This window comes from Polypterus senegalus, chromosome 1 (assembly GCF_016835505.1).
Source record: "Polypterus senegalus isolate Bchr_013 chromosome 1, ASM1683550v1, whole genome shotgun sequence".
NCBI classification, from domain to species: domain Eukaryota; kingdom Metazoa; phylum Chordata; class Cladistia; order Polypteriformes; family Polypteridae; genus Polypterus; species Polypterus senegalus.
Window position 1 is genome coordinate 110,921,936 of NC_053154.1, and position 23,161 is coordinate 110,945,096.

General features: G+C 36.1%; 1 protein-coding gene across 3 annotated transcripts in view; it reads left to right on the plus strand.

The window, feature by feature from the left end:
- The window catches only part of acsl3a (acyl-CoA synthetase long chain family member 3a), a 93,911-nt gene extending 70,750 nt beyond the window's left edge, over positions 1–23,161 (plus strand). For all 3 annotated transcript variants that reach the window (XM_039755968.1, XM_039755977.1, XM_039755987.1), the window contains 7 exons: positions 201–340; positions 476–648; positions 6,204–6,278; positions 6,986–7,174; positions 14,833–14,947; positions 15,236–15,393; positions 19,554–23,161. In XM_039755968.1, the coding sequence (XP_039611902.1) occupies positions 201–340; positions 476–648; positions 6,204–6,278; positions 6,986–7,174; positions 14,833–14,947; positions 15,236–15,393; positions 19,554–19,711 (1,008 nt within the window). In that variant the 3' untranslated portion in view covers positions 19,712–23,161. The remainder of the gene's footprint in view (positions 1–200; positions 341–475; positions 649–6,203; positions 6,279–6,985; positions 7,175–14,832; positions 14,948–15,235; positions 15,394–19,553) is intronic.

A 23,161-nucleotide genomic window follows, 5' to 3' on the forward strand; every position in this document is an offset into this window, starting at 1 on the left:
TAGCAGTTTTGCACAATCACAACTACTGTATTGCATTTTTATTATAGTATCAAATTTTTATTTAAGTTTTTCTTAATACATATAGGGGAATATACATTATTATGTATAACAGCACTAGTCTTCAGCTTTTTAAGTGTTTAATAAATATTTTCTTGGTATTCATTTACAAAAATATAATAAATGTGTCTTTTCTTATATAGGAAATAATGGATCGCATTTATAAAAATGTTATGACGAAAGTTGAAGAGATGAATACGGTGCAGAGAACCCTTTTTGTGCTTGCCTATAATTACAAAATGGAACAGATTTCTAAAGGCTACAGCACACCACTGTGTGACAGGTAATGTATGTGTTTTGTAAGATGTAATATAACTCTGAACTGCATTGTCGACATTTTTGGATTTATCTTAACTGTTGAGTTGTGTGACTCATTCCTAATGTATTCATTGCTTAAACATTATTTTTGTCTTTTTAGCTTTGTTTTCCGAAAAGTAAGATCATTGCTTGGTGGAAAGACACGCATCCTTTTGTCAGGAGGTGCCCCCTTATCAGCAGCTACTCAAAGATTTATGAATATTTGCTTTTGTTGTCCTGTTGGTCAAGGATATGGATTAACAGAAACTTGTGGGGCCGCAACTATCAGTGATAGTAAGTTATGCTTTCTTCTTTGGTGACATTTGCAACAATATTTCATATGCATTTTCTTTTCCTCAATTATGGTATTAAAGGATATGATTGATATTTTAGAAATCAAAAGCTGTTTTTTCACAAAAATGGTTTTCTGTCGTATTATTTCCTGATATTCAGTTTATTTTTTAACACAGTACTTCAAATGGGGATGTTGTGTGAATCTTCTGTACTATTGTTTACATGAAAATCCAACCTACACAAACCTTTGTAAATAGAGAATTTAATAATTATTCTGCTTTCAAAACAAAAAGACTTTTGCATAATTTTGTGACAGAATGAATCATTTTCAACTTCTTTCTTGCTAATAACACTACAAACATAAAAAAATCCAAAATACCAAGATATTGTTTTAATTCTAAAAAAATAAATACTTTACAACAGTGATTTTATGTAGTAATTTAATTTATAATATCATGTGTGCCTTATCAGACTATTGTCTTTGGATTTAATTTATATTACTTATTTAACACTATGAATAATATTATCAGTTGTTACTTTTAGCTGAAACCCTTTATCAGTTATTAGTAAGACTGTGTTGTTTTAGTCCTAAAATAATGTTAATTCACTTTACATTTAAAGAAAATTGTACATACTGCAATTTATAGGAAACTGGCAGGGGTACCTGCTGATGTCCAGGGTGGAGTGAAGTACCGTTGCAGTCACTAAATATATTCCCTAGGGGAACAATTTTGCCCCAAACCAAAATTTCACTGAATAAACTGACTCTGGGGACCAACTTTGTATACCTTAAATAGAGGAAAATATTTATTTGCTCTGCTTACAATGCCTTACATGCCACTATGTACTTCATTCATATATAGATAACCCTTTGTTTTCCTTGCTTACATTTTATACAGTTAGTAAGATCATTTACCTTACCTGTTATTAATTAAAGCAACGGGAGAAGGAAGGTGCATTCAGAGTTTTCTACACATGCTGTACTGGACTTGCTGCTGAGAGGACTGCAGTCCTGCACATGCAGTCACACAGTGAAGTGACTTTCTGCCCTGCACATGCAGTCTTCTGGTTTTTCATTAACTTGTAGTGGGGATCTGTTTGCTATCAGTAGCATCTATCAGAGGTAAAAAAATAAAAATCTATAGAAAAAATGCAAATAAATGTATCTACTCTCAAGGTAAAACTGAACAATGAACTAGTTCATGTTTGAAGTAGAACATAATGTTTCTCCATATTAACAAATATAGAATTAACAAACAAAACAAATTAACAAATTTGCCAATGCTTTTTAATGGAAGATTTTGGCATTTTAATACTGTGCTAGATATCTGTTTAACATACCTCGACAAAAATTAAACTGTCTTGACAAATTTCCTTGAAGAATAAGTGTGCCACATTTCAACAAACTTGGTCCATACGGTACTGAGTTGTTTTATGTGGAAAGTATGGCAGTCCCAGTTTGCTGCAGCATCCTTGTCACTTGTGAACCCGAGACTGTCTACAGTCATGTACCAGGATAAGCCAGGAACATGAGGAAAAACAGGAAAGAGTATGGTACAAAAGGTGCTTAGTGCTTTTATTTAACAAAAGTCATGGGTTCAAAAACCCTAAAGTGCAAATGTGCCGTACCATCAAAATAAATAATCAATAAGTAAAACAGTGTTCTTGTGGAGGTTAAAAACAAACAATAAATAATCCAAACAGTTAAAATTCACAGGTTAAAACACGGTTAGGATGTTCTTTTAATATCAATATGAGCCTTGGTCCTTCCTCTAATTGACCAACAGACTCAGTCATCCTTTTCTTCAGCTTGTACCCCAACCACCTCAAGTCTAACTTGTGTCCTCGCCACCTTTCCTTGGCGTCTGTGGGAACCCCACAAGCCCTCCTTCTGTCTCTCGCAACCAATCCACTGCTTATGTGGGAGCCCACTTAAAGCTGTTAGTTGCTTCTTCTCCTGAAGTGCTCAACAAGAGCAACCCTAACCCTCAAATGCTGTACGCTCACAGACATGGCTATCACAATAGTTGCTTTGCCCATTATATGTGTGAAAATGCGTCTAGGTGCACTTTTCTTATAAAATGCAGGTGCTCACTAAATAAAGTACCTTGGGTGAAAAATGTTAGAATGAAACATAGCCTGTGGTCTTTCCTCATACAAATGGAGAATCTGTACAAAATGTAGTAGCGATAAGTTCAGTGGTGTAGATTTGCTTGCAATAAATTCATAAATAAATTCATTTTTTATATTAGAATATCCTGACAGGGTTATCTCAAACATGCACACACATTACCAGGATAAGGTGAGAAATCCAATTAAGAATGAAACCCAATTTCTTAAAAATCTGTGTATATATGTGCAAGTAATCTTCTGGTGTTCCCCTTTGGCAAAATTACCCAATATCATTAAACTGTGTAAAAAAGACTGAAATGTCAGCCACCATGAATTAGAAAACAAGCACAAGCCTGTGATAATTTTCTTGTGTTTTATAAATATGTTTAATCTTTCAAGTGATCTGAAGTAAATAATATTCGTCCCCTTTTTGCATCCTACACCAGATTCCACAAAGATTCAACATGTGAACACTGGCAATTATGTCAACCAATCACACTGTCAACATATCTATAATGAATAACTGGATTAAAGCTAAACTGACACTTTATTAATATTTTTCTGTTGCCAGATTGCACACAGTACACTCTTTTTTGCTTAGCAGTGGGATTGAGTTTTGCAAAGGAGCAGTGCACTGGTATGTGTGCTGCTGAAAGAAAAGCACAGATATTTTTACTTCAATATAACAAGAATTAAGTTACTTATTGCCTTAAAAAGTAAATGGGCTACTCAACTTAAGTTACTTTTTATGCATACCCTTCTCTTCAGATGGTGCTGCTGAGCTAAGTAGCACTGTACATTTACCTCATAAACAGAAATTTAGTGATTTCTGAAATACTGAGTCAGATTATTTCAACCTGGAGAAGAAATAATGCGATCACCTCATGATTTGCCTTTGGAAGTTTATCTTAGGGCTGCAACAACTAATTGTCATAAGTATTAAATTGATTATTATAATCAATTATTAAAATGTTGGCAACCATCACTTTCATCAATTACATAGTTTATTATGTTATTAGGTGCACATTCAGTTGTGAACACATTTGAAAAATGGCAGACTTTAAGAAAGTGACAGAAAAGACAGTGCAACCTAAGACTTCCAGAGTTTGGGAGCACTTTACTCTGAATGCAGAAAAAGAGGTTTTGAGTTAGAAATGTGTTGATCTGACCTTGTATGGCACTAGAGCACAATGGTGATGCATGAACATTTGAAAAGGAAAGATACCATTATAGATTGTAGAGGAGGAAGCCTCACTGTCATCGCAGTAAGTTGAATGTTACTTCAGCATTATGTGATACAGATATATGAATGCAGTGTTTGTTAGGCTAGGGATGATGACATGACTTTCAGTTTGAAGTGAAGAATAATTCAAGTCATAGTTCAGCCCTCAACAATGTAAAAAAAAACCATTTCATGATAGGTGACTAAAATTATGCCATTAGCCACTAGCTAATAAATGTTCAGATTTTCACTTGTCTTATTTGAGTGTTATTTTTTTGACGAGATTAATCTGCTGTTATAGTACTGCATTACATGTTTGCATTCACATGTGACTTTAGCGTTTGCGTGTTTACAAAATATCACTGCACATTTGTCCCTGTCCAAGCAAAAAACTTATTTTTCAGTCTTGTGCACAAAGGAAAACAAATACTCCAGTACAATACAGAAGGAAAAAAGCAGTGAATACAGCAGTGAATCCTGCAGCACCTCAACCGCGACTGAAAGGTGCATCGCTCATTCTGAGTCAGAAAGCAGGAAAGAGTGGAAAAGCGAAAGTTTCAGACTAGTTGGCTATCAGGCTACAACTGGCTTTTATACAGCCTGGAGGAAGACACAATGATGTACAAATACTGCTGCAGCAAGCCTAGTTTATCCTGTATAACAGATTTTGTGGTAGGATCATACTGTTTCAAACACTAAAATATAACAGCACAGTCTCAGCAGCAAATGACATGGAGCATGCAGTGACAGTGTATTGGCTTTAAACAAATGTGCCAAAGAATCTGTGGTGGTAAAAGGTTTCCAGAAAACAAAAACAGATGAATGATGAACCAAAAAGAGCTTTCAATTAAAGTGAACTCAGCATATTACACAGCAAAGTAAGAACTCAGTTTCACACAAATTAAATCACTTCTTTGGCTACAAAAGAAAAAAACAGTGGACATTTCTCAACAACCACAATGATAACGACCACAAATCAACAATCAACAAAATAATCTACAGATTAATCAATTATCAAAATAATCATTAGTTGCAGCCCTATTGTGGAAGCTTCTACTTGTGGCTACTGAAAGTGTGTGTGAAGCCAAGACATGTGCATCCAAACAAAGTGCAATGGACATGTGCAGGCTATGAAATCTTTACTTGTAACCCGGTTAAGGGTTTATATGGCCAAATAATCAGGTTACTTGCAAAGACATCTATGTCTGTTTGATAGGTTTCTCAGAGAACAATAACCCAGTTTCTCCCCCTGGAGTATGGGTTTCTATGACATTTTAGAAACCAAGTTTCTGTGAATAACTGTTTTATTAAAAGTGCATATAAACACACTTAGTGTGTCAACTCTTGGTTGGATTGTGTTTATGTAGTCCATGGTATGATATTTCTATGTTTTTTGAATATGTTCATGTCTTAACTTTCATTCTCAGACTCCAGTTTCCAGTTTTAGATTGTGTTAATTATGCAACTGTGGCTGTATGATGCACTGCTGTCCCATCCATGCTAGTAGTTAGGTGGACCTTTTTGATTTTAGTTGCAATGAGTTGAAAGAGCCTCAAAGATAAGAGAAAATAATAAATACCATAATAGTCACTGACTGTTTTCTGTCCATGTGGAAGTATATCATTTTTTTAATCTACTCTGTTATCAAAAGAATCAAACAAATTCTATAGCAAAGAAAATCTTTTATAAAGCCATTATTGTCAATTAAAGATTTACTTAAAATGTCTTGTGGGCCAGTCTGCCCCCTTTTAAGGAGGATAGGCTTACTGAGCTGTAGGTAAATTAGTCTGTCTCTCTCTCTCTCTCTCTCTCTCTCTCTCTCTCTATTTTCAAAGATAGAAGTCTTCTTGCACAATTCAACTGATTTATTGAATATCAGGAAATTACAACATAGCTCTTCTTGCCTTACTGATTTGTCTGTCATACATACCTGCTCTTTATTTATGCAAGTTTTCACTTGTAATCCTCCTTTGCACTTTGCCCTCACAAAATTCATCAAAGAATTAATATCATATTAAATGGAAAGATTTTTACTTATTTATAATTTTATCGTCTGGCTGAACCATATCATAGTTAAGCTTAGCTCAAAGAAGCCAATTGGAGCTGTCTTGTGGGCCTCAAGGCAAAGGATTCAGGCCGATTGACAGGCACGAGGGAGACAGCTCCAGAATACTATACTTTGGTAGTGGAAATGTTTTAATATATTTTTATTTATTTTTAGTGTGGGACTATAGTACTGGAAGAGTAGGAGCTCCATTGGTATGCTGTGAGATCAAGCTAAAAAACTGGGAGGAGGGTAAGCAACAACCAACCATGCATATCTTTATTTTTTTAACTGAGTAATAAACCATACTCCCATAATAATTGCAGTTTATTATATTTTGGTAACACAAGTATTTTATTCTAACTCTTCAGTCTAAGGTAGCATTTATATGATTAAAATTAGTTTATTTTTTATTGCTGGATTATTTTTAAAAGAAGCGCTTTAGAATTTTCAACATACAGTATAAACTAGAACATATAAAACACGCTATAAATACAGTAGTCATATGTGATGCACCTATTTTCAGACATCATTAAATTCTCATTGTTGCATATGCATTGTTGTCCTTCTCAGAGTGTTTCAAAGAGTCTCAGCTTTTTTTTGTATTTATCTTACACTTCTTTTTGGCATAATAATTATTATGTATACCATGCTGGGCTCATAACTGTAAGTATGCTTAATAATAATAAATCAAATTGAACTGGATACAGTCATATGAAATAGATAAAAATGAAACTTAGAAAAACTATGCTTCTTCTAAGCACAGTTTAATGTCTTTGGTTGCCTTTAAAAATATTCATTTTGAAAATGTTAATATGTTTATAGCATCAGCTTGATATTGTCCGTTCTTAGTAATGTTAACATAATGTCTTTCAACAGTGAATTGAGCCCCCTGAATGAATGATGCTAAAAAAGGTTTAAAGTGGGACAGTATTTAACTATTATTTCATCTTTTATAGGGGGCTATTACTGCATGGATAAACCAAATCCCCGAGGGGAGATTCTTATAGGGGGACCAAATGTAACAATGGGGTATTACAAAAATAACGACAAAAAAGATGATTTCTTTGTTGATGAAAATGGCCAAAGGTGGTTTTGCACAGGAGACATTGGTGAATTCCATCCAGATGGTTGCCTAAAGATTATAGGTAGGTACATCACTCAACAGCAGAGTGGTAACAATTAAAGTTACTGAGAATTGAGAAGTAGATGGTACGGATTTTTAAAAAGAACCATTAACAAGAATGTCTTATGACATTTTAAAGAAACCTCCCCACCTCTTCCTTGTTGGATTTAACAGTACTCCTATAAACTAATAATACATTTCTTTACTTTGTTGCATTTTTATTCTTTTCCAACTTCAGCATTACCAAGTCTTTTTTTCTGCTTATATTGAAATCTGTACTATCTGTCCTGGTGTGATGTTAAACTGCATCCGGTCATGCAAGCGGTCCTCCAACTTGCAGGGAAATCTTAGGGTTTGGTGGCAGGATTGGCAGTTCTGAAACGGCAGACAGGCCTCATTTCTGCTCTCCAAGGGAAAACCTCTGCTGCAGCTGCCCATAGTTGAAGAGCCAATGGGGTCAGGCCTGTTTGGGATCGGAACTGGTGAGGTGCAGAGGCGTCACCTTCTGCATGGAGCGCTCGGGTCCCAATTTGAGGCAGCCCCTCCAGGTAGTCGCATGGAATGTCTTGTCTCTCCAGCATGATGATCCTCTTCCTCTGCTGTCAGAGGAGCTTTGTAAACTCTGCATTTCAGTGGTGGCACTCTCTGAGGTATGCAGACCTGGGACTGACCAGATTTCTATAGGTGGGAACACCTTTTATTGGTCTAGTCTCTCTGATGGCTATCATACTCATGGAATAGCTGTTGCTGTGGTCGCTCCTTTAAACAAGTGTATTATGAGACTCAGGTTAAGGCACTCCAAGGGTGTATTGTCTATTGTTTCAGTGTATGTTCCGACCATGTTGAGTGATGTCTTGGTGAGTGACACAATTTATCCAGCTTAGGTCCAGTAGGCTACCACCTATTAGTAGAATGAGTAAAATGAGGCTGGACCAGGCCAGACTCCAAGATCAGGCTGTTTCTAATGAGTTTGCACACAGTTTGTGTGAGGAACTTACAGACTTGGGTGTGACTGCTGATCCTAATGTGATGTGGGAAACACTCTGTGACAAGGAGGTTAATAAGGGTTGTGTTGGTAGTGTTCCCTGAAGGAGGTGTTTCACCTCACAGGGCACCCTGTATATTATCGAGAGGAATTGCAGCGCACAGTTTGACAGCAACTCTGGTCTGTGCTGGGAACTGAGAAGGATGGCCACGAGGGCTCTGAGGGCAGATAAGGAGGCATTTGTTAGAGAATCTGTGAGCAAGTGACACACCATCTGTCATCTAGTGACCCACGTCCTGCTTACAGAAGAATCAAAGCATTACACACATCTGAATCTGTTCCTCTGAGAGTCGCAGTTAGGACAGGTGATGGAACAGTCCTTACGGAAGATGCTACAATTGTGACCCGCAGGGCTGGCTACTTTGAGCAGCTGATTAAAGCTGATTCCCCAGCTAGGATGTTACACATCTCTGGGTCCATGGTACTTGAGGCTGATCCTTCAATTAGTTGTGAACCACCCAGTCTCATTGTGATTACACTGATGGTGAACCAGCTGAGGGTAGGGAAGGGCTGATGGTAAGGCTGTCCTCCTTGCATTGCAAGGTCTTTGCTTCCATTTGGGAGATGGGTATCATCCCAACTAACTGGAAAATGGGACTTGTCATCCCTATCTGGAAAGGGAAGGGTGATGGTCTGGATTGTGGCAGCTGCAGGGGGATAATACTACTGTAGGTGCTGGGTAAGGTCCTTGCTAGGGTCCTTTTCAATAAGATCTATGGTCACTTGCTCACCTACCAGCGACCTGAGCAGTTTGGTTTTACACCTAAGAGGTCTATGTACTATCGACTTCATCCTGATACTGAGGGTTCTCATGGAGCGCAAATGTGAATATCAGCAAAATTTTCCTTGCAGCCTTTGTCTGTGTTCATAAAGTGTTTGACTCAGCTGATCAGGGTGCCCTGTGGGACAACCTAAGATTTTGCGTGATCCCCCAAAGTTACTGGATATCATCACTGGCCTGTACACGGGTACTGTAAGTGCTGTACAGAGTGGAGGCAGAACCTCCTCTGCATTTTACCCAGTTGATTCTGGAATTCCTCAGGGGTGTGTTTTTGCTCCTACTGTATTCAATGCTTACATGGACTGGTGTTCAGCAGGGTCGTGGGATCCAGCATCTGTGGGGCATCTGTTGGTGGAGAAGGATTCTCTGATCTTGACTTTGCCGATAATTCAATGGTCTTCCCGATGTCAATGGAGGCTCTGATTGGGGCTCTCGACAGACTGAGTGAGGAGTCCAAGTGTCTGGGCTTGTGAGTGTCCTGGATAAAGACCAAGATTCAGCCCTTTAATTAGATTTTGGGCACAGCCATCGGCAGTGTGTTTGTCTGTGGAGAGAATGTCTACCATTTCGAGTGGTTTACTTACCTCGGCAGTGACATTCATGTCTCTGGTACACTTCCTATGAATTCAGTAGATGGATTGAGAGAGCACGGCGGGGTCATGAGTTTGCTGAATGGGGTGTGTGGCACTCCTGATATCTTTGCAAAAGGATGAAGGTCCAAGTCTTTAGAGTCCTGGTGCTTCCTGTTTTGCTGTATGGTTGTGAGACATGTTCTCTATCCAGTGACCTGAGATGAAGACAGGAATCCTTTGGTACTGTGTCTCTCCGGAGAATCCTGAATGAGGCACATTATCTGCATTGTGAGGGAGTGTGAGTTACAGCATTAAGGCCATGTGGCACAATTCCCCAAGGGTTATCCAGCTCACCTGATTGTAACAGATAGATGGTCATTTCTGGGGGGTAGAACTGGCCCGTGTGTCTGCCGGAGGGATTGCCAACTGGGATCCCGAGTTGTTTTGTCATGTGGTGGGCAACACGTTGTACCAGTGCATGCTCTCCAACCTGACATGAACCTGTACTATATTTATCACAGTATATCCTAATTCATTTCTGAATGGCATCTCTCTATGGATACCAGACATATGGTTTCCATTATTTTTATTGATGATCACAGAAGTGGGAGTCACGTGACTTGCGTTGTAGTTTCTCTGATTTGTAACTTTTTGACTTCACTTTACTTGATTATTAATGAGTTGAAACTTAACTCTGACTTAAAATAATACAAAGTCTCACATTTTACCACCACAGTTACTGTTTTTCAAGTTACATTTCTTTAATTTATATTACGTTAGTATACAATACATACTACATACTTGCATAAGACACCAGGACTAATCAGTATATTGGAAGGCAACAGCAATAGATTAATCAGTGCTGGGAACTGTCAATTTTGAATATTCTCATTTATTGCAGACTGCACTGCAAAGAGTGGAAAAGCCATCTGCAAGATCTAAGGGTCAAAAATCACTGACACAACAACATCTTCAAACTTTGTCTTCATTCATAAAAATAGGAGCACTTGCCAGTGAGTTGACCCGAAATTTTGTGATTGATGTGTCCAACTAACATACTATATCAGCCACAGAACCTACTGTCTGTCTCCTCGGCTGCATGTCAATTTCACTGATCCCATTTTGTGCCACCCCTTTCTAACCCTGATCCACACTCTGCTGCTCCGATTCAAGTCACCCAATGCTCACATAAGGTGCAAGTGCGACACACACTCTACTTGTTTTCACAATTCCATGAAATGCCAATCCAAGTTAGAATCTGTCCCAGCACCAAACCATGCAAAGAAATGCTGCAAAGAACATCATCATAAGTGCTTTAACATAGACTGTAAGTGATATCCCGTTAGTGCTATACAATGCTATTCGTGTTATGGCCAATGCTGAAGTTCCAACCACAGGTCGCATCTGTTAGACTTTTTAGAACTTCTCAGACGTTACAGTATGCTGCCTGAATTAGATGGCTACGAGATCCTTATATTAGAGTTAAGATTACTTTTAACTTTAATTTATTGGCTGTATGCCCATTTGGAGATCTCACACTAGCTACTCTCGGACTGCTTCATTGTAATGTGGCAACTTTATATTTTTTCATGGGAGATGAGAAAATATTGTATACCACCCTCCTCTACTTCACCTTTACATTATTTTCCAATCATAATACTTCTTTAAAAGACGAAAGATCAGATAATCCAATTTTAGTCCAGTGTCATGAAATATCAAACATACAGTAACAGTAAGAGTTCACATGACAGCACTTAGTTTAAATGTTATACACAAACTTTCATTTTTTTGCTGCCTGATTTTTCACTAAAATGCAGTATGATCACAATGTTATGGAACACCATCAATGAATGATTTTACACAACACAATTTTCTGTCACCACACTTGCCCTGCACTTTACAGAATTTCAGAACTGCATTATTTAATAATATTAAAATTATGCCAAGGTGATTCTTCTGTTACTATGTGTCTATTAATTTGTATGTGCCCAAGCCCACTGTGTGTGTGGCTGTCATTAATGGAAAGAAAATACATAAGTAAGAGCAAACTTCAGTTACATCCGCACTTCTTAATATTACCAAGTACTTGCATAATCTGGTCAGTTTACTAGAGTTTTTCTTGCATTTTTGCATACGGTTTTATTTAATGTCTTTTATCTTTTATAACTACACTCAGTAGTTATGTACTTTTATTTACTAAAGATATTTTATTTACTGAAGTGAATTAGAACTGTTTTCATTGAACCATAAAAAGCCAAAAGAAAAAAAACTGAAAGTTGAAATGCTTTACATTCAGCCTAACCAATACTTGGTTATTTGTAATGGTCAGAATAGTATTCTGCTTTTTGGCTATAACCAAACTAACTCTGTCACTGTTCAAACTGGCAGTGAGAATTCTGGCATTGCCTTCATCATTATTGAGCAGGTGCTTACTCAGGCAGGGGTGATAGTGTGGCCATATTGTTCATAAGTAATTTTCTGCATACAAGTTCATGTACATTGCACTTAGAATGCAATGCATTCTAAATGATCATGGATTGTTTAAATGTTAAGTTAATAAATATTAAAAATTATCTAAAGAAATTATTTAAAAATGAGAGCTGATTATGTAACTACGGTATACTCTGAAGTGGGTGGCACAGAGGTGCAGCAGTAGTGCTGCTGCCTCTCAACAAGGATGCTGGGGTTTACTTCCTCTGTGGCATTTGCATGTTCTCCCCATGACCACATGAGTTTCCGCTAAGTACTCCAGTCTCCTTCCATAGTCTGAAGACATGGACAGATATGTGGACTGTCAGTACTAAATTGGCCCTAGTGTGTATCTGTGTATTTGCCCCTTGAAGATGACTGGTGCCTTATTTGGGTATTGTTCCTTTGTTTTGAATACTGGGATAGGTACCAGCTTCCTTATGACCCTACTCCGAGTATAGTGGGTTTGGAAGATAGATGCTTCATGATTTATATTATAATTTCAAGTTTCCTGGCATTCAGCAAAATAACACAGTTTTAAGATGAGAAAGTAGATGTTGAAGGCAATGCTGTGATTTCTAGGGTCAGCAGAAATATTCAGTGTCTAAAGCAATATACAAAGCTTTGTACTTTAATTTATATAGCAGATATGCATTAAGATACTTTTACTTAATTTAACAAATACTACATTTTATATACATTAATTCAAGTTTTTATGGTAGAAGAAGACATTGTGTATGGAAATTAATATTTTCTCTTGGCTAAGGTATGCACCATAATACATTTATCAGGGCCAGATATTGCTTTGTTATTTAAGTTATTACCTGCTGATGACTAAAAAAGTCAAAATAATACTTTTTCTGTCCCAAATTCATTGTCTTTTACATGTGTGTCTGCTGCTTGTTAATGGTTAATATAAAATTATAATTAAAGAACCAGAATATGAAAAAAAAAAATAAAATATTGAAATTAAAATGAAAATTAATTCCAGAAAAGGGGCATCTGTAAATTCCAGAAGAAATTAGGGAAAAATCTTAAACAAACAAAAGCCATATTGGTTGAATTCCTATAAAGTGAATAAACAATGAAATATAAATAGAATTTTAACCACAGTGGTAATTTTATATTAATTATTAAATTCTTATACAGTGGAACCTCGGTTCACGACCATAATTCGTTCCAAAACTCTGGTCGAAAACCGATTTGGTCATGAACCAAAGCAATTTCCCCCACAGGATTGTATGTAATGTGGAGCCGACCCAGACACAGACAGGCAGGACATGTTGTAATTCATCACCACACGTATTTATTTACAATAATATTTACAATTTAAAGTCACTCAGTCTTGTGCACAAATACCCCAACACACACAGTCCTGGCCACAAAATGCCTTTCTTCGGGCTGCCTCCACATCTCTCTTCTGCCTCGTCCTGCTGCCACCCGACTCCAGCCTTGAATGAAGGGAGACGGCCCCTTTTATACGCTCCCGGATGAGCTCCAGGTGGTTTCCGACACTCCCCCATTGGAAGTGTCGGCTGTTCTCCCGGCAGCTCACCCGGTGTCCTCTTCAATCTTCCCCCCAGCACTTCCTGGTGTGGCAGAAGTGCTGAGGTAACAGGTCCCCAAGGCATTGGGGCACCTCCTGGCGGTGACCACAGGCCCCTACAGGGTGGGGCTTCCATGCCCTCAACCCATGGCCCCCAAAGCAACCAGGATGGCGGCCCCCACGTGATCCAGGGTGGGCGCAGACCCACATCCGGTCCCTCACGGCGCCCCAGCCGGGTCGTTGCCCCTGGCATCCCTGACAGTAAATACAATTAATCTGTTCCAGACCATGTGAACTGTATTTAAATATATATATATATATATATTTTAAGCTTTTAAACACAAATATAGTTAATTAAACCATAGAGTGCACAGCGTAATAGTAAACTAAATGTAAAAACATTGAATAACACTGAGAAAACCTTGAACAACAGAGAAAACTAACACTGCAATAGTTCGCGCTATAGCGCTACCAACCCATGGCTAAAAACACTTTTTTTAATGAGTTTTAAGCACAGGGAAAAAATTGAACATTTGAAAAAATCCGTAATTTAATAAACCACCAAGAAAAGTAACATTGCAATAATGCACACTATGAACCGATCGCTGTAAACAGAAGTGAAAACAAAATCAAGCCCAGTGCATTCTTTAACTGCCTTCCTACCTTTTGCGTCCAGCTTTCTCTCTCGCGCTGCCTGTGTGTGCATCTCTCTCTCTCGCGATGCCTGTGTGTGTGTGTCTCTTTCTCGCGCTGCCTGTGTGTGTCTCTCTCTCTCACACGCCTGTGTGTGTGTCTCTCTCTCTCTCGTGTGTGTGTGTCGCGCTCTCTCACTCTTTCTCTCTTGCTCGCTGCACAGAAAATGCACAGGGAGAGACTGAACACGTACAAACCGAAAGGGAAACTGGCTTGTTCGTATACTGAGTGTGTGGTTGTGAACCAAGGCAAAAGTTTGGTGAACTTTTTGGTCATAAACTGATTTGTATGTGTACCAAGACGTTCGTGAACCGAGGTTCCACTGTATTGTACTTGGTTTTTGCTTTTTAAAAAGTTGCTTTTTAAATTTACTGTGTGTTAAAAGCATAAGCTGCTATGTGTATTAGTAAAAAACTATATATATATATATATTTATATATACTGTATATATATATATATATATATATATATACTGTATGTGTATATATATATATATATATATATATATATATATATATACACACATATTCAGAGAGAGAGAGAAAATTTTATATATTTCTATGTTTAATTACAGATCGCAAGAAGGATCTGGTAAAACTTCAAGCAGGAGAATATGTGTCTCTTGGAAAAGTTGAAGCTGTATTAAAAAATTGTTCATTAATTGATAACATCTGTGCATATGCAAATAGGTAAAGTGGATTTCATTTTCAGAATGATATTATTGAGTGGTAAATGATAATTATTTAAATTAATATTAAGTTGCAATCAAGCAGATTCCCTTCTAGTACAATGTACAGTACTAAGAACTCATGCAAACTGTTTGTATTAATTTTAACAGTTTTATTTTTTAAGTGAGTATATAATGATTAATATTTATTAATAGTATAAAATATTTAGATATTATGACACTTTATTTAAATAAGTTTAAGAATGTTTTATGAATTTTATTAATGTCATTTTAAACTATTAAATTACAGCGACCAGTCCTATGTGATTGGATTTGTTGTGCCCAATCAGAAACATCTTATGGCCCTTGCTGAGCAAAAGAAAATCAAAGGAACATGGGAAGAGATCTGCAATAACTCTGAAATGGAAAAAGAAGTATTGCGCATTATTTCAGAAGCTGCTATAACTGGTACAATTTAATTAAATTATTCACTTGTATAGATCATGCCTATAGAAGATCTATGAACCTTTTGGAATTTTCACATCTCAAAGTGTGAAACCAAACGCATTAAATCATTTTTTTTTACTTATGTGCTTGAGTTTCAGTTGTTCAGACATTCTGAAAGCAACATCTTCTTAAACTCCTCTTTTAGCCATTTGTCCTTGAAATTCTCCCACTTTTGTGGTCTTTTTTCCAAACTGCTCCACACCCAACACAGTGCAGCACTAGCATTATTTGCATTTTACTTCATGCAGTCAACCTTTATTATTATCTTCTTCCCAGTCATCACCCTCTACTTCGCTGTTTACCTCTTTCTAAGAGAACCTCCATACATTTATGATAATTCTCATTTTGGGCATGTTCAGCTGTTCTTTATATTTCCACTTAATCTGTCACATCTTATTCCAATACACTGAACACTTTCTCTCCAATGTCAAAGAGGTTACTTTACAAAAACATATGTAGGATAACTTCTGAAATGTCTACTATTTACATCTCCTCCTTCCTATAGTACCACTCAATCTCTGTCTCTGCCCATTAACACTGTGTTGCATTAATTCCAGCATTTTCATACTCTCTTCATATAATTATTATGTCAGTAAATCTACTGAGTTAATGTCTGACTCTTATCATACACCTACTTCCATGACAATATCAACCTGACTTTGGACACTGCCATTTATACACAGCTAACTTTCCCAATGCAGAAACCCATTAAAAAATTCTTCTAAAGTGTGACACAATTTCTTTCTCTTTGTATAGTGAATTTCATGCAGAACAGAAACAGTGGACATAGTTAATTTTGCTTGACCTGAAACCAACCTTAATTTCATTACATTTTACCTGATCCCCAGTTCTCTTCATTTTTTGCCTGGCGCTCTCTCAGATATCTTCTACGGTGTTCGATAATTTATCAACCTGAGTATGAAAGAAAGTTGCAAGCATGTTGAAACAAGTCTGGGCATGTTATGACGTGTCTCAAGGTTACTTATGCACAGTTTTGGCTCAGTGCGAGTCTATCATTTCAAGAGACAGGATGTCAGGAGAGTCCTTGAGTGAATCAAGTAAGAAAAGGAAAAAAGCGAAAGGAGATCCATGAACGCATGACTGCTTTTCACTGTGAGTCTGCCCCACCATGCTACAAAGTAAAATTTTGGAGCAAGCAATTTCAGTGGGTAGAGAGTCCATTGAAGATGACACTAGACTCACACTAGACAGCCTGTGAAAGCAACTTCCATAGAAATGTGCAAGAAAGTTAAGGATTTAATTTTGTCAGACATACGAATTAAGGTTTCCTGAATAGTTGAAAAATGGGCATCTCGGCAGATACAGTTTGGAAAATAATAATTCATGAAAAGTTGGGAATGTCAAAAGTCAGTGCCAGCTGGGTTCCAAGAATGCTGATACCATGTCAGAAGGCCACGACACTCCAGTGCTGTCAGGAGAACTTGGAGATGCTCCGTGAAGACCAAGTTAATTGTATTCATTGTTTGGTGACTGGAGATAAGATTTGGGTCTATCACTGAGATCTTGAGTCCAAAATGGAGTCAATGCAGTAGACGCACAAGTCATTCCCCACCCCAAAAAAGTTCAACACAGAAAAATCTGTAGGAAAACTCATGGCAATTGTCTTCTGGGATATTGAAGAACTTTTGGTTCTAGAGATCATGCCAGACAAGACAACCATAACCGGGGACAGTTACACCAACACAGTTATTGCTTTGCAGGAATCAATAAAAAAGAAAAGACAAGGTAAACGCGGAGCAGGCGTGCTGCTTCTTCACGACAGTGCGCAGGGTCACATCAGTCACACCCTACAGTCCTGACCTGGCTCCCTCAGATTATTTCCTGTTCAGAGTTTTGAAGAAATCTCTCCATGGACAGTGGTTTTCAAGTCATCCTGGTTTGAAGGTCAAACAGAAGATTTTTTTTTTTTCAAAGGGGTTGAAGTCATTGCAGGAAAAGTGGATGAAGTGTATGGAGCTATCAGCAGGCTATATTGAAAAAGAGAACAAAACTTTTTTTGAAAACTCTTTTCTTTCCTACTGAGGTAGATATTGAACACCTCTGTATGTCTGCTTCAAAAGTTTCATTGCTCCATAAGACTTTACCTTTAATGGAACACATTTTCCTTTATACATATCAATAATCACACCTATTTTTCAGTCATTTTGTGTCTTCTCTTCCCTGAGAAATCTGTACATCGATTTACTCGCAATACCTTAGCTGCCTTTAAAATTTAATGACTATTCCAATTGTTTGGGCTGTTTTATTGCAACCTCCTTTTTCAATTTTATAAGTCTTTTCATTTTTTCATAGGCAATATCATATTTGATCATTTTTTATTTAGCAACATACTTATGCACTGTATAGTAATTATTATACATCTTTTAGGTGTTTCTAATCAATGGCGTGTAATCTGTTAAGTGAAAAGGTGATGATTTTGAAAGATTGTGTAGGCTTTTTATGGGCATTTTTTTCATGGTATTTATGTGTGTGTATATGTATTTATTTTTTACATGGCATGAGTTTATTGTCAATTCTCATGGAAGAATGCTTCCCTGTCAAATAAGATGTTGAGTGGGAGTGCTGTGTAGGTGTTATATTTAAATAGTAGTCCCATTACATTATTATTTTCTGATGCAGTTTTGCACAATAATGGGTGTAGGCCATAAAAAAACACAAACCAGACCATCACCTAAGTCTGCCTCCCCAAGATAGGCCTCATTACAGACACCCAACCCTAAATTCAACAGGCAGTCTTTGGCCTTCACAGGTCCAATATGGAGCACAAGCTTTCAGAAATACTCAAAAATACAATTAAAAGAGACAGAGGGAACATATCAAATTTTGAACCTATAATAACATAATAAATTTCCTTTAAAAATAAACTTTTAAAGAAAAACAAAGCCAATCACAAAAAAGGAGCAGAAATAGGTTTGGGAGATAGCAGAAGTCAAAATCCATGAAATCCACAAAGAATAGCAAAATTCACAATAAACAAAATATGAAATCAAAAGCACAATTCTAAAGCTTCTCCTTTTATACTGCTAAGGCCACAATATTAAACACAATATTTAAAAAATGACATACTGTAAATACAAAAAAGACAAAAACAATAAAAAAATCCAAAAGAGAACAAAACATTACATTATGTTTAGATTAAATTAATATATTTCCATCTAAGTTAAGTACACATTGGTATTTGCACATTTTAATCACTATGTATATGTGTGTATTTGTATGTGTGTAAGGCTAAGAGTACATGAAAATTCAGATAAGTAGCAATAAAACTCTGCAAAAAATAGATTTTTTAGAGTTGGAAATTAAACAGATTAAATAATACCTTGAATGACAGTGTGGTGTCCCACTTTCAGTATATTAAAGTGATAGCCCCATTCAGATTTGTTGTGAAAATATGAGTTAAACTCAAGGTTTGCTTTAATTCACAACAATACAAAGTTGTCCACATAAATACAGGTATGTACTTACACACTTGGTCCACCCTGCAGCTTCATTTGTACTGTTTCTGTGCTCAAAAACATGTCCATGCTCTCTATGATACCACTGGTGTGAAATTATATATCTCCAGGGAAAAACATTCTGTGTACAGGAAGTCACCCCTAGATTCCAATGGCTGCCCTGAGGCACTAATTGTTCATTTCATTCCTTTGCTTGTCAGTTTCACATGACACTTCTACTGTTAATGCCACCAACAGTTGCTTCCGAAAAAAGTGAATGATAATAAAAGTGATAATTACTGTAATCAGGATTTGTGTCATTGCTACAGATAAAGTACATTAAGAAAATGATGCACTGCCATTTTCTAAGTGCTATTTCAGAGTGGGTTATTAAGAATATATGTAGAGAAATGGCATGAAGAAATTAGTAGATTTCACAAAACATGTAGCCATTAGAACCAACAAGAAAGTATTTTGTGAAATCAAAAATGAACAGAATTTAGTTTAAAACACTTGGCAAGTTTTGTCTGGCCTCAGTTCTTCTTAAACTTACAAAACATGAAAAATTAGCTTGTTTATGTATAGAAATTGACTTTTTTAATTGTTATTAGACACTTAACATACTTGTCTTAATTACCTTTCTGCTAAACTGGTTATGTCTTGCAGCTAAATTAGAAAAGTTTGAAATTCCAATGAAAATTCGCCTCTGCTGTGAACCATGGACTCCTGAAACTGGTCTGGTGACAGATGCCTTTAAACTTAAAAGAAAAGAGCTAAAGACATACTACCAAGATGACATTGAGAGGATGTATGGAGGAAAATAATGTTGAGTGCACGGTTAAGACAAGTCTGGGTTAAATAGGAAAATACTTGAATTGTATCCAATTTGAGACCAAAACGTGGCCTGTGTTGTTATCCCACATCACTCATCATAATCATCAGTGGTTTTCAAGTCAGTCTTTCTTTGTTACTTTTTTAATTACCTGTTTGTTAGGTCAGGTTCAGAGTCAAAGCTAAATTAGAGAACAATAATGATATGAAGATTCACTGTGTTTTTTTAATTCAATTTTGCAATATAAATACACATTAAGTACTCTGCTGAAATTTAAGAGCCTACAAGATAAATGGCAATCTTCAAATGAAGTCAAAAAATAGCTGATGCTGTAATATATGGTGTATGGGTTTTGCATTGGAAGCTTAAACCACATGCACACACAAAAATATTTTTCAGATTCACTAATATGAACAAACCCCGAGTGTAAATAAATTGTAAGAACTCAGATTTTAGCTTCTGATAACCATTAGTAACCTAGTAAAGAAAGGGCTTTTCTTTAGCCCACCAGTAAATGATTTTAGTGCAGATTCGTTAATATGTAAAACTTATTTGGAAGACTCAATCATGTGCCTAATGCAGAATGGTTCTCCATAAAATACAAATAGACCTTCAAAATTGATGATTTGATATTTGTGTTCATAAATGGGCATGAATTAAAACTATAGTAGAACCTGGTTATTATTACAAGGCTGCTTAAAGAAGAAGCTCTTGCTTATTAAAGCATTTTGCATATTGGCCGCAGAACATGCAGTAGTATTACAGTGTGCAGAATCAGACATGGTTGACATTCAACTTTAAATTGTCCTTACCAGCTCACTGTACTGGCATTACCAGTTCATTAATTTTTAGAAATCATATGCAAAAAGCTGCCTTGCTTAAAGAGCTTGGTTTCTTTACACTGTTAATGTATCACTTTACAAAGTGGTATTGACTGGCATTGTGTATTAAACATCCAAGTGCCTGCAGGTCAGGAGCAATTATAGAGTACTGTTGTTTGTGACGGAGATTTACATTTTTTATCTCTTTATGCTATTTTTCTCCTGTGATTGAAAGTGGAATGTGATTCTCATTTTATGCATACCTAGTAATATTACTGAAAATTAAAACAAAATTTTTTCTTCATTTTTGCAAGATGTAGATCCTAAAGAAATGCTAGGGATTTTAGAGAAAAAATGATGTTAGGTCAAAGAAACCATTTAATAACAAGGTAGTTTGTTTGTTATTTAGCATTTCTAAGTATTAGCTCAAAGTATAATACTATCCCTTTTCATTTCACGTGTTCAAATTTGAACTATAACCAGATGTGCAATATGATTTGTCTTGCTAGTGTAGTGTACACCCCCCACCCCATGCATGAGTGCTTACTTGAGAAAATGTGTAGGACTGATTTGTATAATGTTTAAAAAAAAAACATAAAACACTAGGCATTTGCAATTGGAGGAGTTATTTATTGCATATATTAACATGGCAAAATTGTAATTAACAGGATAATGTATATTTTGATGATGATGATGATGACATTGTGTTGCATGTGTTTTTTTACCCTTTTTTCCCAACTTTAATTGGGTAGTTTTTTTTCTCTTTCATTTTTTCTGTTTTGGAGTACATTTGTGGTGCTGATGGTTTTTATAACATGTTCAACGAAAGGGGGTGGTTTAGCTGTGGAAAAGTGATTTAATTCTGTGTTAATACTGTTCCATTGTAAAGTTATAGTATGGACACATGGTAGCATAATGCATTCACATAAATATTTTGTATATGAGAGTGGTATAAAATAGATAGTTGAATTTCCAAAGAAATCACAGCATCTTCCCAAAAGAATTTTAGACACCATGTTGTGTCTTGATTTCTGTGACCTAACATTTACTGTTTTAGTTGCATTGTCATTTAAAGAAAACACTTAAAAAAGGTAACCATTTTAATTTGACAGTGTTATGTAACATTTTTCCCATTTGTAACGTGCTTTTTATCTTCATAGTATTTGTAGTAATAATATGTCAATTTCAAATTTGTAAAGTTTCTTGCTTTGTAAATATGAGGGTCTGGGATTAGCCATTGGAGCAGTGGCCAGTTGTATAATATATGTTTGAATTGTTTAAACATTGTTATAAAGCCCCCAATGTTGTTTTCCGCTACTCTGTCCTGGGGAACCTGCTCTGTAATATAGATTAAATGCAAATGTATCAAATTTATTTATTTGGAATTGGCCTTGGAAAAATACAAAATATTCAAATAGTGGTTTGTGTCAGATTGACATTTTTGATGTAACTGTTGCCTTTTAAAACTCTTTTCCATTCATTTTTTAAGATTGTTCATTAGTTTCTATAGATAGTTTCTAAACTTCAGTTTAAATGTATAAGAGGGGACAAAGGGGTGTCATCAGTATATTTATATTGATTAGTATAAGCCCTTCAACTTCTTGCAAATGAATTTTATTGTTGTATGGCTCATATGACAATACATTTAACAAAACGGCAATGTCCCTCAACCAGTAGCAAAGTTCCAGTGTGCCATGCGAACGTGTCATACAAATGTGGCAATATTCAAACATCTGGACATTATTGGTTTTGATCCGTCATTTTGGAATAAGTCAGTTAGAAGAATTAGGAGGTTTATTATCAGTGATTTAATGAGTTGCAACTACAGTACACATGTGCACTAAAAACTTTAATGAGATATGCATATGAAGCTTTATGGAACAAGCAATGTAGATATAATTTTGACATGGTCTATAAAATGATTGTGCAGTGTAAATAAATTTAATATAATCAAGGAAATTAGATGTATCCTTTTTTAATAATCAAAAATGCATCAATTTTCAGATGCAGTTAAGGTTAGCTCTGTATTATTTCATTGCATATTGTACTCTAAACAACAGTTCATATTTTTACAATACTGTAAGCTCTGCAAATGTTATTACAGTCTTAATGTACACCAGATTTTTATAATTCATAAAGCTGCTTTTACATTCACCAATAAAGTGATAACAGTCAAGACAATATTGCAATTGTTAGGATTTAAGACATATTTTTTTATTATTTTTGATTCTCATTTATTATCCTGTTTTCTCATGTGCAACACAATTTTGTTACTCTGATGGTCTGTGTTGATAGGCATGTGAGTCATGCATTGCAAGACATGGGATGTCATGGCAGCCAGCTGTTTAACCCTGGACAGTGTGTCATTTAGTATCACAACTTTGTTTAAAAGGTTGAAAGAATTCTCTTATTGAGTAATCTTTAAGAAAAAGAAAGAGGGAAATATAATTACTGTACGTTTTGACTCATAGTTGTTTTGTGGCCATGAGTTTGACTTGCTGTAAATGTATCAACCAATGCCTGTCTCACCACCCTTTGAAATTACCCTTAAAAGTACTCTCAGCTGCTGTTAAATATCCTGAAATCAGTCATATTATTTAGATTAAATCAATCTCAACACC